The sequence below is a fragment of the Bacillus rossius genome, chromosome 6 (assembly GCF_032445375.1).
Source record: "Bacillus rossius redtenbacheri isolate Brsri chromosome 6, Brsri_v3, whole genome shotgun sequence".
Lineage (NCBI taxonomy): Eukaryota > Metazoa > Arthropoda > Insecta > Phasmatodea > Bacillidae > Bacillus > Bacillus rossius.
The window spans coordinates 1,312,938-1,329,177 of NC_086334.1; the positions used below are offsets into that span (position 1 = coordinate 1,312,938).

General features: G+C 38.5%; 2 protein-coding genes across 3 annotated transcripts; one reads left to right on the plus strand and one right to left on the minus strand.

Moving 5' to 3' along the window:
- Positions 1-671: 671 nt before the first annotated feature.
- LOC134532464 (pleiotropic regulator 1) lies at positions 672-10,100 on the minus strand. Its single transcript, XM_063368878.1, has 9 exons — positions 9,954-10,100; positions 9,378-9,484; positions 8,081-8,250; positions 7,339-7,595; positions 6,556-6,705; positions 4,966-5,279; positions 2,768-2,969; positions 1,391-1,522; positions 672-863 (listed from the first exon to the last, which is right to left on the minus strand). The coding sequence occupies exons 1-9, from the start codon at positions 9,960-9,962 to the stop codon at positions 804-806; spliced, it is 1,401 nt and encodes a 466-aa protein (XP_063224948.1). The 5' UTR covers positions 9,963-10,100; the 3' UTR covers positions 672-803.
- A 918-nt stretch (positions 10,101-11,018) lies between these two features.
- On the plus strand, positions 11,019-15,764 carry LOC134532467 (ATP synthase subunit s, mitochondrial). 2 transcript variants are annotated; one of them, XM_063368880.1, is made up of 4 exons: positions 11,019-11,141; positions 12,014-12,219; positions 14,571-14,733; positions 15,424-15,764. In XM_063368880.1, exons 1-4 carry the CDS (start codon positions 11,041-11,043, stop codon positions 15,548-15,550), a joined length of 597 nt encoding a protein of 198 aa, XP_063224950.1. In that variant the 5' UTR covers positions 11,019-11,040; the 3' UTR covers positions 15,551-15,764. The 2 variants fall into 2 exon arrangements, with proteins under 2 accessions (XP_063224950.1, XP_063224949.1); XM_063368879.1 differs by having other exon boundaries at positions 14,571-15,764.
- The last annotated feature ends 476 nt before the right edge of the window (positions 15,765-16,240 follow it).

The following is a 16,240-nucleotide window of genomic DNA, read 5'->3' on the forward strand; positions in this document are numbered from 1 at the left end:
CATCCTCTGCACCAGTCAGTCAGACTTCATCTACCTAATGGCAGCTACAATGACTGCCGGAACATCGCATGACAATTACCTGACACGGCCTACACACAGAAGCCAAGAAAATTCCACCGTACCGACCACGAATGCAAAATAGCATAGTATGCACAGTTAGCATTCAAGTGCAAGGTATAATGCCCAAACCAAAAAATAAAGGAATTGAATTTTAACAGGCCACCTAGACTTTCAATTATAGAAATATTGGCTCTAGCAAGAAAGAAGTCCAGAAAAATGCAACAGTATCACCCTGATGCCCCACAGCAATACTCGCTTCACCACCCGCCTACATCAGCTCAAACCAATGATACAACATTTGATGTACAATAAATTCATGTGAACAACCCTGAACTCTTAACCTACTTTCGAACTTGAATTTTACTTCTGACTGTTCCCGCAGGTCTACTGGCCACCCAATAAATCTTTTTGTAAGCTCTGTTTGGTTGCCGGTGGTGTACGGGTTTCGACAGTTTGCGCCCTCCAGTGCACTAGGTGCTGCCCCCAATGGCCAAGGCAGACAAGCAGGTCATGACAGTGGTGCAATTGATTTTCGCAGCCCATTTCATCCATACTCTTAGTTCAAACAATATGCTAAAATAACAATTTTCACAGAATGACATGCAACAAAGTACCAGTTTTCGTTAATTTTATGTAGACATTTCATTAGCAAAGAAGTCTTGAATGAAATGCACAATAGTGCAACAATAAACAGAATGGATTGTACACAGCAGGACTGGCTGCAGGCAAACGGATGCTGGGGCTCAGTACTTCCTCCTCTTGAGGATCTCCGGCCGCCAGTGGATGGGGTGAGACTCCTCCGTCTGCCACAACAGGGCATACGTACATTGTAGCTACGTGATCACACATTAGCAGTAGTTAAGTATATTATATATCTCCCCCCCCCCACCCCACACACACACACACACACACACAAAGAAAACATTGATAAAAGTTAACAGGTTTTTTTTACCTGCAAACAACTTTGGTAGCTCATAAAAACAAAACTGCAACTTAACACATAGTTATATAGTATACATGATTTCTTTCAAAAGTACGTAAGCTTGCTTTAGTGGATTCCCAATTTTTCTTAGTATGAGAAAGTCATAAATTCCATGTTTTTATATTTCCTGCTTAAACTAAATTTTACACTTTTTTTTTTTTTTTAGCGCAGTGACTGACATCATTTAGCAGCTCAGTTTTCTTGATTTGTCATTTAATGAAAGTGATTACATGCTTCCACAAAAAACAAATAATTATATTAAATAACCAACAAGTGATATCCCAGTTTCAAATTCTTCCGATGGAACTCAAATGGAAAAGTTTCAGCATGGATTATAAAGACATTTACCGCAGTGTCATCCTCTTTGTATATCTTTATGGTCTTGTCTGCCTCCGTGGTGATCAGGCGGCTGCCGCTGTGGTCGAAGATCATCGAGAAGATCCCTGATTCGCTGTCCATCGAGCCAGGTTGCACAGGTGCCTAGAACAAGGACGAGGCCAGGGCAATGCTACTTGCGCTGAGGCCAGGGAACAACTCCAGCCAAGCTCAGTACACAATTTCCAGTCTGCACTTACGCATTAGTACTATAGTACTATTCAACATCTCAGCATGAGAATGCTTAAGTCTGGCGTAGGTTGAACAAGTTTATTAACCCGAGTTTACGAACAAAGAGTCCGTATCTTTGTGCTTAATGAAGTAGACAACAATATTAGAACGAAAAACATTAAAAAAAAAACTGATATTTTGTGAAAGATAACATTCAAAATCCCTTGAAATGAGCACTTTAAGCAATTTCTTACAATCCCCTCCCTCCCCCCCGTTTTGTATGCTTAGCTGATCAAAATACCCGATGTTCACCCTATATGTTGATTGTTTGACTTATAATTCACTTAAAATTAAGTATAATAAAAAAACTATGAGTTTATTAAAAATATTATTATTGTAAACACATATCAGTAATATCCTTCTTGGATTCTGTGTAAAGACATGGCCTAGAACCCAAAAGACAAGTACACAGTAGGCATGTGTGAATAGCTGAATACTGATTTTTTTGATGCAAAGTGAATATCAAATTGAATGTTTAATATATTCGTGAAGTCGAACAGAATTGTGAATATTGTTCTCGGCAGAATAGTGTATTACATTTATTTTACAAAGTAGAGGATTGACATAAAAAGAACAATAGTTTGTTTGTAATGTTTGAATTGATCAAGTGATTAACCAATTAAGATATATAAATAATATATGACATTTAAAAAAAAATTATAAAATAACCATGAAGATATTAATATTGAGTATTCATAAAAGCAAATAGAGTGCCAACGTTTGATTATTTAAGTAACCAATTTTCTCAACAAAATAAAAAAAAATCATCTTAGTATTTTTTTTTTTTAGAAATCTTTTTGATTTCCCTGACTTTTCCTGGTTTTTCCTGACCATAGCAACCCTGCAAACTAATGTAGTAATGTTAAAATAAGCTACTAGTAACGCTTTCAAGGGGAAAAAAATTATAAAAAAGTACATTTTTTAAGATTTTTTTTTTTAGTATATACAATTGGTACAAACTTCATTCTAAATAAATTCCATTTATCGTAATCAATATATATTTAAAAAAATTTGGTTTTTGTGATACGAGTTAAATTTCATATTAAAAATATAAAAATACTGATGTAGGTTGCATGTCGGTGTTGTTACAACGGAGGGACCGGGGGGGGAAGGGACCACCTGCAGGCGCTGGAAGTTGTAGCCGGTGCGCCAGTCCCAGCAATGCAGCGTGCCGTTGTCCGCCCCCGACACCAGCACGCCCTCCGGGTTCACGGCCAGGCAGTTGATGATGGCGTTGTGGCCCGCCAGGTTCTGGATGAACCTGCCGTCCGGACACATCCACTGCTTGATGTTGTCGGGCGACGCCGACCCGAACATGTACCTGCATCAGCCGCCCCCACCGTCATCCACGACACTTTTATCAATGTACTCATTCTAAGAAAAATGTGCAATCCAAATGCACATGCATTTCAGTTTGCATAGACAAAAATTAATTAATTAAAAAATCAAACTAAGATGAACTGAGTGGTAATTTTTTTTTTTGAAACCAGCAGTAATATACATACAAACATAAGCGAGCATTGCCTAAAATTCGCTGTCATTAATCATTTTTATAACACACAATTGACATAGCCATACAATGGCTATGTCAAATAAAACATTTGAACTAATCTAGCACTAATTACATAATTTCTAGATTTTTACACGGAGAGTTTCTTAATTTTTCAATGAATGTCTTTTAGTGCCATAAAAAATTCCACATGTGCTGAAAAGTATTTTAGATGTAACACTTGTGATGTATACACACAGGTACTTTGCAGCAGAAAGACATAATTTCTTTGTACAGAAATTACTTATTTATTTGTATTGACTTCTCTAACTGGTTCAGCCAACAAAATTCCTGTACAACTTCTGCACAGTCAAGTACACTCCTGAAAAAATTCCAGTACAAAAATTATACACGTTGGTCACATAACAGAAATTGAACTGTAGTGTTTTCCCAATTTATACCATTTTATTTTTAACCTGCAAAGCGATTGAGAAGATTTACCAAAAATAATGCTTGTTGAACAAAATCCACACATATATTGCAGTTTTAATAAAGCATAAATTTAACATTTTACATTATTACAAAGATTATTTCACCTCTTAATGTAATCCCTGACTGTTATTTACTAAATGAGTGACTGCCATGATAGGTCACTAGTGTATCCTAGCAGGCGCGAGGTAAACTAGCCTGAAAGCTTCTGGCTTTCCTCACCAGAGCTGCTGCTGACAGGAGGGATGGCGTGATATAAACATTGACCGAACAATCGCGGGTCGGAGATATTCTATGTAATATAAACCACTGAAATGTATTAAAGAGGCTACATTCAATACACAATGAAGGAAGCGAATACATAGTTATTAAGGATACAAAATATTGTTTGTTGATTCATAACATTATCCCTGGATTAGGCCTCACCATCTTGCAGTTTCAAAAATTTTGATACCGCTTGCAATAAAGCTTCCTTGATAAATTTTTTAGTTTGACTTGGCATAGGACTTAGCTCTGGCTACTTGTTGACGTCAATACTTGTGAACTGGTGTGATCATCATGACAGTTGTAGTCATCATTGTGAATTAATAAGTTATTTCCTCACGGCGCTAACAGATTCGAATCAGTTAGTAAATACCTATGTGCTCGCAACAAGGCATAGGACGGGGAGATATGATTTATGCCTTGACATGCCAAAAATTGGGATAAAAAGTTCAAATAAGAATTACAGCAAAAAGATGGCAAAAATCCAAGATGACGATGCTTAATAGCCCTTAAGTCGTTGCTACACAAGTGCCAATGCCATTGTGCACGCACGGAAATAAAAATTCACGTAAATGAAAAAAGCACTACTTTGAACCTATGGCTCCGCTAATTCAAATCATGACATTATTTATTGGCATTATTACTTAAAAACTGTGCAAATTGAAGAGTTACTTGGAGAGGCACGTATAAAAAAAAAGTAATAATGATGTACTCATGTTTAAAACATGCTTCAACACACACCTGACATTAAAGAATGTATCCTTCGGAAAAAAATGTTTTCAACTAATAAGCACTGATTAGGTAAACAACAGAGTGAATTACTTGGGACAACTGGCACGTCAAAAAAGACAGAAAATGCATTATCTCCAAGAAAATCTTAGTTCCCTCAAATCAACTGACAAAATCATTATTGGACACCACAAAGGCAGAGAAAAAAAATTCCCAGACACTAGACTAAAATCCTGTACAATTCCTGAATGCCTCAGTCAGTCAGTAGGAGTGGGGAAAATGTTAAAATGTTTGAGCTGTAATTATAAAAGCACCGGCTGACGGCGACGGAGGCGAGCAGACTCACAGGGTGGGGTGGAACACCAGGGAGCGCACGCTCTTCTTGTGGTTGGTGAGCGTGGCGCGGCTCTTGCCGGCCGCCAGGTCCCACAGCCGGATGGTGCAGTCGTGGCTGCCCGTCACCACCTGGGGCTCCGCGGCCTGGCAGATGACGCTGGCGATGGTGTTGGTGTGGCCGGTGAGCGTGTGCACGTTGGCCTTGGTGCGCATGTCCCAGATGCGCGCCGTGGAGTCCCGGCCGGCCGTCGCCAGCACGTCGATGCTGGGGTGCAGCGCCAGCGTGTACACGGCGCTGAGGTGCCCGTGGTAGTGGCGTATCACCTGCGCATCGATACCCTTCCTGGTGTGCCGACCACTACACGGGACAGATGTTGTTAGTCATTTATATTTGGTATTGTTTACCAGAAGTTCAGAATAACGCTGTGTGAATAATCATTTTACAATCTTTCTGAAGCTTTTAAATTTTTTTAGTCATTTCATTCCAATTTCTCAACAAAATCAAACTTTAAAGGAAGTTATTTTATAAGTGTACAGAATATATGGTTAAGTTTATACTAGGAAAAAAAAAAAAAAAGAAACAACCCCACAGATTAAAATATTCTGCCACATAATAATGGCCTTCATGAAGATACATTACGTACAAACACACAAAACTCAAAATGGCAGCATGAAAGTAATTTCAACAAACATAGCTTACAGAGAAACCTCATTTAAATCAAACTATAAGTAACGTAACTTTGATATTCAGATTCAATAACATCTGTAATAACTAAACCAAAACTACAACACAATAATTTATATGTACGTTATCTCTTTTTATACTTTAAATTATTTGTTTTCTGTCCAAACTACAAAACTCTGCATTTAAACTTATGGTGCACATGTACTTCACTTTGAATGACTGTTGAAAAGCTCAATATAAATAGTACCTACAGCAAAAGGTCTTTAATCTAACACATTCAAGCCTGCGGCCATGCCACATTATCAAACACCAAATACCAAAAGTGAAAATGTGAAATGCTACAAGTTAGAAAACAGGAACACTGCACTGAAATCACAGACTGTGCAATAATGTGACCTGGAGAACAATGTTAACAGCCGGAATAAATAAAAAAATACATATCTGAATGCGAGCAGCAATACTGCAGGATCACAGAACAGGCTGAATTATAGAATGCAGGATTACAGACCGTTCAATGTACAGCTGTCCTGCTAATACAAACTAGATAGGACTGGACCCTGTGTGGACCACCAAACCTCTGGATTAAACGTAATTTGCCATAAAATGCACGTAATACAAGTTTTAGATGGGTAAAAACTACAGTATACAATGGTTAATATAAATACAAATTTTCCTAAAGTTTAATTTTAGTTTTAATACTACTTTACACGTAGACCTAAGGTTTTAACCTACCAACTGATACAAGATTAACAAAACCAAACATTTGTGGTTAAAATTAAAAATGTATTAATTGACAGTGTAGTATACAATTCCTGATTAACTAGACGTGCGGAAGCTTCTAGTTCATTTCCGTGATCCCCTACGAAGCGCACAGAGCAGGTGACAGCGACCGGGAACCAGGGGCGAGGTACTGGCCTTGTTGTACTCCAGGTCCCAGCACTTGACCTGGCGGTCCTCGCCGCAGCTGAAGAGGTAGGGGTGCCGGCTGCTGACAGCCAGGCCCCGCACGCTGCTGATGTGGCCCGTCAGGGACACCTTCAGGCGGCCGCTGGCCAGGTCCCAGATCTGCACACAGCCCCACACGCTCCCCGGTCTCAGGGCCGTTTCAACGCTCAAGCCATTTACATCTAAGTAAAAACTGCATTATTTAACATATAGCATTTTCAAAACTCATAATAAAAAAAAACAATGATATAAAGACTGTAAAACTTCACCATGGCCATAACTAGAACCATTTACTGTGTGTATTATATATGACTTGTAAGGTTTCCTATCAATTATATTTATTTATTTATTTATTTTTGCCACATGCCCACCACCAGCGGTGAGCAATGCAAACACAAACAACAGACTAACGCAGTCACTGCCGAGTGCGAGGTCACTGCCGAGTGCGAGGGCACTGCCAACTGGCAGGCACCACGCAGGGAGGCAACTCACCTGTTAGGGTGAACCCTAGCATGAAAAAAAATTTCAAACTCAACCGGGGATCCTCCTGGTATCTGGGTCCCCTTAACCCCCCCTCTTGCAGATTTTGGAAACTACCATTTATGCTTCATGTACTCATAATTTATTTAATTGCAATAAATGTAATTTTATGACTAAAATTTAAGCAGTTTGTGGGATTCGAACTCTCCAGCAGAGAACGTGCACTCTACCACAGAGTGTGCAGAGACCGGGAGAGAGAGGCAGTGAGCGCACCTTGATGACGCGGTCGGCCGAGCCAGTGGCGAACCACTGGTTGCCCGGCTCCACGGCCGCGCAGCGCACCCAGCCCAAGTGGCCCGAGATGACGCGGTACAGCTTCCAGGGGGGGTGCCACCGGGGCTTGGGCATGGCGGGCAGCTTGCGCGGGACCATGGCCTGCACCTGGGGAGGGGCGGGGGCCTGCACGGCGCTCACCGGCACCAAGGAGCCCTCGCCGCCCAGTGCCGCGTCCCCGCCCAGGTAGCCCGTGTCTGCGCACACCATCACCCGGCTGTCACACGACAATATTTCAAAACCCCAAAATAAAAAATAAAAATCTAAAAATTACAAGTTATCATGGCCATAACTGAAAAAAAAGAAGCCATATCTCATATGGATTACAAAGAAATTTATTAGCAAGAGAATTGTAAGTTTTGTCCTGCTTCAATCAAGGTGAGTCCTTGGTGCTTGGGCCCCTAACTGCCACTCTCGATGGCCCAGGGCATAGTACATGGGTACATCACTATTTACAAACCCCCACGTGATTGAAGCATGGATGCAGAAGTGGCAACAGAATACATGTGCACTGAGCGGGAAGCACAGCAGCAACAAGCCATGCGGGGCTGAGAGATACTGAGGAAGAAGGCACCGAGAAAGAGCAGATAGTCAGAGGAGAGCAGAGAGACAGAGTGAAGGGGAAGGAACGGACGGAGGCAGTCAGGGTGATGACGGACAGAGAAAGGGAGAGAGTGCGGACCTGGCATCATCTCGATGGGCAGCAGCTGCTGCTGGTGCAACTGCACGTGGTGGTGGGGGAAGGCCTCGTGGCTCTCCAGCGCCTGCTGCTTCAGGGCGTTGCTGCGCCTGGCACGCTCCAGCACCAGCCCGTACGCGTCGCGCGCCTTCACCAGCTTCTTCACCCGCTCCCTGCGCGCCAGCCACACCACACTGCACTGTTTCACAATTACAAATATTTCCTTACAACTTACTTGTATCTCAGGGTGATTTTTTATTGATATCTAGCTGAAGTATCCGTGCTTCGCTACGGCAGTCTACAGGCAGAACACTCACACAGCTCTGCCGCGCCTCATGGGTACACCACTGCCGTGCCTCGATGAAGAAAAAACCAAAGAATGAAATGCCAGTTGCGGTGGAAATGAAGAAGGCATCAACAACGCAATAACAAAACTTCATCACGAAGTAACAAAATTATGGTTAAATGGGCGGTTTTCTTTAAATCTCATGAAGAATGAAAACCTTCTAGTGTCTTGAAGGTCGAGTGTGCAAATATTTCATCGAGATCAAATTAAAACTGTAGATTTGTATAAAATCAAACGGAAACTATACTTTGTAAGCATAAGATAAGCAAAATTAAACATAATACCTGTTATTTGCAACAATGTGCCACATTTTATGTTATAAATTTGAAACCTTTTCACAAATATTTTGCACATAATTAAAGTGGACAGTTTTAAACTGGGCTGAAAAATTTAATACGTGATTATAATGTGTAGTGCGGACATCATAAAACCATCAACAGCAACAACAACAAAAAGACTTCCCCAACTTCTTCATGTCTCATATTAAGTATTTCTCCTGATCACATCATTTAATATTTCAATACAAACCAAACTCCCGATTTATTTCTGTTTTCTTGTCACCCACTGAATACACCCACAATGCAAGGACACATCACTGCAGACTCCTAGCTCTATCAGGAATTGAATTGAACCTGGGACCTCTGCCGCCACACCCATAGCTCGTGACTCTATATGACGACTTTCTCTGGCGTTGGGCGACTACCAGATCTGGCGGACGATTCGCGATTGTCTCTCTGCCTGTTCGGCCTAGCTGCATTACGCATGCTTTCTTTACATGACAGGTATTTATTGGTGTGACCTCACATAACAATAAATTCAGTTTTTATAACGCCATCTTCATTCAATAATTGAAGCTACCTTAAGTTATGGCCCCTTCGCTAAGCTTAATTTTTAGTTCAGATCACTGTTGAGAGCAGAACACAAAGCGTGAATGGATGAATAATAGCTACTTACGCTGTCTCGTCGACTGGCGCTAGAACTCCTTGGTTGGACAGGAACATGTCATGACTTCTCTTGAGAGACCTGAAGACCAGCGTGTGGACAGAGTGCCTTTGTACTTCCTGCGAAAACACAGCACCACTGCAGCCACGAGTGTGATACACACACACACACACACCCACACATACACACAAGTGAAATGCTTTCTTCTAGCCAAAATTATGCCTATTTTAATTTTGAAAGGTAATTTTCTGGAGTAGCAACATTTCCTTGGGAAATAAATTCTAAAATTTTTTAAAGGTAAATGTAGCTAACACCACTGAAATCACGAATGTGACACTTTCCTGACAGAAAATCGTTTAATAGCAAGCAAATTGATTTTCTATAACTTGCACCTCTGCATTGTTCGTTTGATACCAGTTCATAATAAGTAAAAATAAAATAACAGTTTTTTTTAAATAAAATTAGTTTTCTTTGTTAAGCTGTGCAAATAACAATTATAATAAATTATAATTACAGGTTATAAATGTTAGTATGCAAAACATTTTTCCCCCGCCAGACATAACAAACACAGAAATACTTGAAACTTACTTCAATCATAGCGGTCACAATGCTGAAACACACTAAAAATATATTCTAACAATTCGATATCAAAATAAGACACACCGCACCAAATAACTGGCTACAAGTTAAAATACATGTTTATTTACTGTTAGGGATGGAAACGATAATATAGATAATATCGATATTGCATGTCCACAATATCGATATTTCACTGGCAATATTTTAGATACATATCAATATTTTGTTCCGATAGTATCGAAATTGAATAAAACTATATAATTCAAGTAAATAACAATTTTATTATAATTATTTGTAAATAAATTTCACAGAAAACATGTAGCTTAAATAACTGAAATATAAATGTTTCTGAGTTTGACAAAAAAAATAGGAATTTATTTATGCTAGTTTTAATTGATTATAATTACATTATCTTTAGCAGGTTTGTTCTTACCAGCAAACTCAAATACACACAGTAATTTTTCAATTTTTTAAATTCATTATTCTCTTTTCTACTTTATTGCTTCTTTTTCGCTTAATATCTTCAGAAGTCTATAACAATACATAAATATTACTTAAATATAAAAAAATACTGGAGAAAAAAAATACATATAAAGAATAATAAAAAATGAAAAATATTCACTTTTGCTAGAAAGAGCTAAAATTGTATTAGGTAATTACTTTATATTAGCTTAGATAATAATTTTATATTAAGTAAAGCATGCAAAAACATTTGTATAATAAACTAGACCGATATATCGAATATTTCGACTTTTTATCGGGTATATATTTAATTCAAGTGATATATCGAAATGCTAATATATCGATGTGTTCAAAAGTTTACCAACCCTATTACCAGTAGAAGGTAGAAAAGACACAAGGAAAAGACGTCAAAATGTACACTGTAGCCAACATAACTTAGAAAATCCAGGAACTAAATCACTATGATTAATAATTAATGAATGATTCATGCAATTGAAAAAAAAATTAAAAATCGAAATTGGCTGTCAATAATTAAATAGTAACATAATTTGAAGACATAGACTCATTGAGCTCAGGAACATGCTTGTTTCTTGACTGTTGGCTGTACCTCATTCGACCGTGGGCTGTCATTCAAATGATTGTTGTTTATTTAAAAATGAAACTTTTGAAAATAGGTTTAATCAATCGATTACCCAAAAGAAATTTGTGGAATTTTCTGACCATTGTTTGGAATCGGTGAGACGTAGCTTACTTTAAAAAAATCAGTTACATTTACAATTTATAATACAAATACCGGTATTTAGTATTAACTGTTCAAATGCAATGTTTTAAAGTATGTATACACACACAGACACAATGTATTTACACAAGGAATTTTAAAAACCACTATCATTTTATTCACAAATGTAGCTTTGTTCGAGTTGACCAGTTATTTTCAAATTATTCTTTAATTTCCATGTCATTTTGATACTGTACAATAACCGTGGTCTGTGGAGGGCTATTCTAAACAGAGCTGCTTCGCCATGATACACACGTAAGAGCGGCGAGTTCCTTCACAACACACCACATTACTCAACTTAATGGCACAGAGGTTAAATCCACTTCGCTGGAGTGTTTGGATGCTCGTCTTATGCCTCTGTACAACAGAGGTGGATGTAGAAGCTTGATTAGATTAAAATATACACCTGTAATTGACTAGGCTGAAGTTGGATTTATTCTAGCTTTCCTTATTTCAAACCCAGTTGTACTTTACAATAATATTTTGGAATAAAGGAATAGGTACTGTGTGTACAAAAGTGACTTAACCTCAATGTTCATTGTTATAGACCAGGTATTATGCAACAACTTTACTGCCCTTTGAATACAATATAATAATTGTTGTTTTGTAGTGTGTTTGATGTTGAATCAAATACAAATATTATATTTTTCATTTGGTATTTGAAATTGTATTGTAACAACTTTGTTTATTGCCCTTCCTATGTGTTAAATGGTTTAATTAATGATTTGTTATATTGTCTTATATTCATTAATTAAACCATATAACAAGTGGGAAAGGCAGTATACTGGTTACTCGCGCATCAGAGATCCAGATAGTCTCGTGCTTGCAGAGTGGACCACTCCCGTGTCAAGGAGGTGGGTCCGGACCGGGCGTGTGCCGAGTGGCTGCTCCGCAATGGCGCCTGTGTCAAGTGGGAGAACGACAAGGAATTCCTCAAGGACTACAACCTGCTGCCACCGGAACAAGTCAGACGTCACATAGTTGCGGTGGATGCCTCTGAAGCGTCCATCTCTTCTATTGGATTCCCATATTTCAGTGAGAAATCTATTTTAAAAAAAGTAGCGAAGCGGCGTTCAAGTGAAATGATGTAGGTTCCTGTTTCAGCCCGAGAGCCAGGGATCCAGGTGGGTGTGTTTCAGGGCTGTTGGAGGAGTGGATGAGCTAGTAGCCAGAGGTTAAGTGACATGCAAGTTTATTCTACTTGATCAGATAAATTAAAGTTTAACTTTACATCTTGTGGACAGCACAGCCAGGGCAGATCAGTAGTACTGGCGACTGCGACACCACACACCGGGCAGAATGCTGGTGCAGTTGCCAGCTAGAGGGCCCGATTTCGATTCCCAGCTCGGTAGAATTTTTTTCTTTTAGAAAATTTACTTCCCAGGGTCAGTACTAGGTATTGTGTTGTTCCAACTCTTAAATACGTACTGCAAAAGAATTCTTGCTTAGTATGCCTATCAAAACCTGTCTTTTCCTTGTGATGGCTAAAGTTCCAAACTCGTCAGTTCGCGACAGTCATTATGACAAGTTAACAATTTTCTGTTGTTCACTAGAATTAAGTTTGTGATCCATTGAAGTTGTATATGTGGTAAGGGTGGAGTTTAAGAATAACCCTTATTCAGTGGTGTTTAGTCTGCAGCGCTGAAGTATAATAATATAAAATAAAATATAATGCTATGATTTTTTCCTAAACTGTAGGATCTAAAAGTGGGGTCACATTATAATTGGAAATTTTTATCTTGCCATTAGGAACAGCTTAGTTGATTTATGCCACTCCAGTCCAGGGCTTCATTAACCTCTGCACCGGCGTGACATGAGAGATGCAGTTGGAGTTTGTCTCTTCACTGTGGCTGCGGGGAAGACGTCTCCTGCCCCCCAGGCGACCACGGTACTCAGTTGTACCACCACGTTCTTTGCTCAATGAACAGCCCCCCTTCCCCAAACAATCTCTAACTAGTCATAAAAAAATACCACGAAAATCACTCTGCTGTTGAAAGTGGCATCCAAAAAGGTCTGTATAGTAAATATGGAATAAATTTAAATAAATTTGTACTTGAATTGTAATTTATAATCCATAAAGTTTTTTTTTCATCAACTCATAATCAGAAAGTTGGAGTAGCATTATATTCAGAGTCATATTTTCGGTTAATTACTGTAGTTTGGGTAGTCTGAAAAGTTGCGTTGGTGGACAGAAAAATTCCGAAAGAAGGTTTTGAAACATCAGTTTGTAACAAGAGAGACTGAACAGAATCATATTGGCATGAACAGTGAACAGTGTAGAGTCATTCTGGGCCTGGAGTTTCATGGGAGCACGTAACTTCCCACACTCTTGTACCAGACATAGTGTGTGGGCATTCACTACTTTACTGATGAACACTGCTGTTTGACAAGTTATATGAATATGGGTATTGTTTATTAAACTTTTCTTCTTTATTATTTTTAAATCTATGTGTATATAACACACAAGACAACATTCTGAGTTATAACCCTATTAAGTTTTGAAAAGAAAAACATTCAACCCATAAAATTTGTACTTGCAAATTGAAAATAATATATTAAATGTTAATGATTGAAAAATAAATTCTTTTTGTGCCAAATATGTTCCCTGAAGTACTAAACAAACGATTCTCAGAGCAAAATAAAGTAGTCCTTGTCAACGTGAGTATTAAGGTGCACTATTTACACAGCCACCTGGACTGTTTTCCTGAAAATTTAGGAGACAGCAGTGAGAAGCAAGGTGAAAGATTTCATCAAGATATTAAAATTATGGAGTACTGCTATCAAGGAAGATGGGATAAGCACATGATGGTAGATTATTGCTGGAGTTTAAAAAGGCACTGTTTAAAGATACATATATGCTTAAAGAAGCTTCCGAAGTATTGAGTGACTAGTTGGTTCCATCAATGACTTGGTACTACCTTTGTATGTATAAAAATATTAGTATATACTAATAATATTTGTATAATATATTTGTGTAATTTAATAATAAGAATTTCATGTTCAATTTTTAGATTTGATTCATGGAACTTAAATAAACGTGAAATGTACATTTCACTAAAACACGTGTTACAAAATTTGACCTAGGAAAAAAAAACTAATGCCACTTTTGAATTAAAGGCACCAAATTCAAATGAAATCAGCTCCAAATACCCCGGTACCAAAACAGTTGTTGGCCTGTGTAATTTAAGTGTGTTTGATGTATGTTATAACAACAATTTCTTTTTTCCTGTACATACATAGGTTGGTACTGTCTAGTACAACTGTATAAGTTGGTAGAATGTAGCACGGGTCCTACATTAAATGTCAAAGAACGCCAAAATGCATGTTTGATCAGGTTGTATTTGTATAACTTGCTGGAAACCTAACACTTGTAGTGGCATGTGCAGAGGGCTGCAGTCGCGTGGGGTCTGTCAGCCTGGACAAGTGCCCCTACATCGACGACGAGGCCTTGAGGCGCCTGCACTACCTGGGGGCCAGCCTCCGGCACCTGTCCGTCTCCCGGTGCGGGGGCGTCGCAGAGCCCGGGATCCTCAGCCTGGCCCAGCTGGGGTGGGTCACACCATCGCTGCACCAAACACTCGTTCCCGGCAGAATGTTGTCTCTCGGGCGAGGACACGACGTACACGTTTCCAGTTGGACAATTGTCAACAGGAATGTAATTCGGGATTCTTTTCAAGATTGTTCAAATCTGCTTGAACACATTACCTTTGATAAAGAACAAGACGTATGGCAAAGGTCTACTTATACCAAACAATTTAAAGATTAATACCTTCATCAGATTTTAAGCTTTTGTTCATTCTGATATTCACCCCCTCAACGTGCATGTGTATGATGCCAATTTTTTTGTGCTTATTGAGATTTCATGTAAATTAATTAACATTATATGCTGTTACGTGAAGCTTTTTGTTTTGTCAAAAATAAGTGGTTTTTGAATCTATATAACCTTGTCACTGGAAAGTTACGTACTCAATGATGATTTTGCCCCATTTAGTGAAGTTAGTGACTGGGCTATTAATTATTCTCACTACTTGCTTGAAGCAGTTTAATTTCTTAACAGTTAAGACAATTTTTTTTGCATAGAAGAGTTAACAAAACAAAATTGGTGACATTCTTGCTACTGCATTTCATATGGTATTTGTACAAATGCATATTCTGTTATTTACCCGTCGTCTGGATGTAATGATGTTGCATGAGGTTTGCGATGGAAGCCAAGCTCAGAAGTGTTGTCTGTGTCCCCAGCAAGCTGGAGACCTTGAAGCTACACGACCTCCCGTACGTGAAGCGCGGGAACGAGTGCCTGACCAAGCTGAAGCAGAGTCTGCCGTCCTGCGAGGTGCAGTTCTCCCTGATACAGATGGAGCCGTAGTCCGCCCTCACCGCGCTTGTACCATACTGACGTCCCACGATTGAAATAACTCTAATTTTCTGGAATTTTTAAATATGTCAAATGTTGTATATATGTAATGTTTGGTTTGATGTACAAATAGAAATTACATTTAAAATTGTGTAGAACAATTTTTTATGATAAACAATAAGTTATGCTTAATTTATTGAATAAAGAAAAAAATTCAAATGAAAAATCAATTATTTTTAACCTTAACTGTGCTGCATATTAATTGTGTTACACAAATTTAGTTTTTTCTTAGAATATTTTATACCTATAAATTAAGAGCTGGGTCATTCAGGGAATTTGCCAATCATACCGATACCAATTGTTTACTGCTGATCTGACCGAGATCATCATTTCAGAAAATTAGTAAAACACAGACGAAGCATGTTAATTTATAGCCTTCACACTTTCTTTGAAAATAACTTGAGCCATGCAAACCAATGTTTGAACAGGTTAAGTTGGCAATTGTGATTAGAAAAATAAAACTAACACACAATAAATATTTTCACTTGGATCCAAGATATTTAAAAACAATTTTCACACAAAATTACTGAAAGAATAAAACTTTAGCATTAGAAAAACAGGCACTGAAAAGTAAATCAAAAATGTTTTATCAGCAGCATAATTATTTAAAATATGAGAGCTTATAGCAATTTTTGGAAACGC

Excerpts from the sequence above, each read along its gene's own strand:
- LOC134532464 (XM_063368878.1), bottom strand. Across the intron at positions 8,251-9,377 it reads GCGCCAGTCGACGAGACAGC|GGAGCGGGTGAAGAAGCTGG; the intron begins GTAAGTAGCTAT and ends GCTGGCGCGCAG. Across the intron at positions 6,706-7,338 it reads CGGCCGACCGCGTCATCAAG|ATCTGGGACCTGGCCAGCGG; the intron begins GTGCGCTCACTG and ends GGCTGTGTGCAG.
- LOC134532467 (XM_063368879.1), top strand. The coding sequence starts at position 11,041 with ATGATTGTTGTTTATTTAAAAATGAAACTTTTGAAAATAGGTTTAATC. Across the intron at positions 11,142-12,013 it reads CTGACCATTGTTTGGAATCG|AGTGGACCACTCCCGTGTCA; the intron begins GTGAGACGTAGC and ends TCGTGCTTGCAG. Across the intron at positions 12,220-14,570 it reads TATTGGATTCCCATATTTCA|AGGGCTGCAGTCGCGTGGGG; the intron begins GTGAGAAATCTA and ends TGGCATGTGCAG.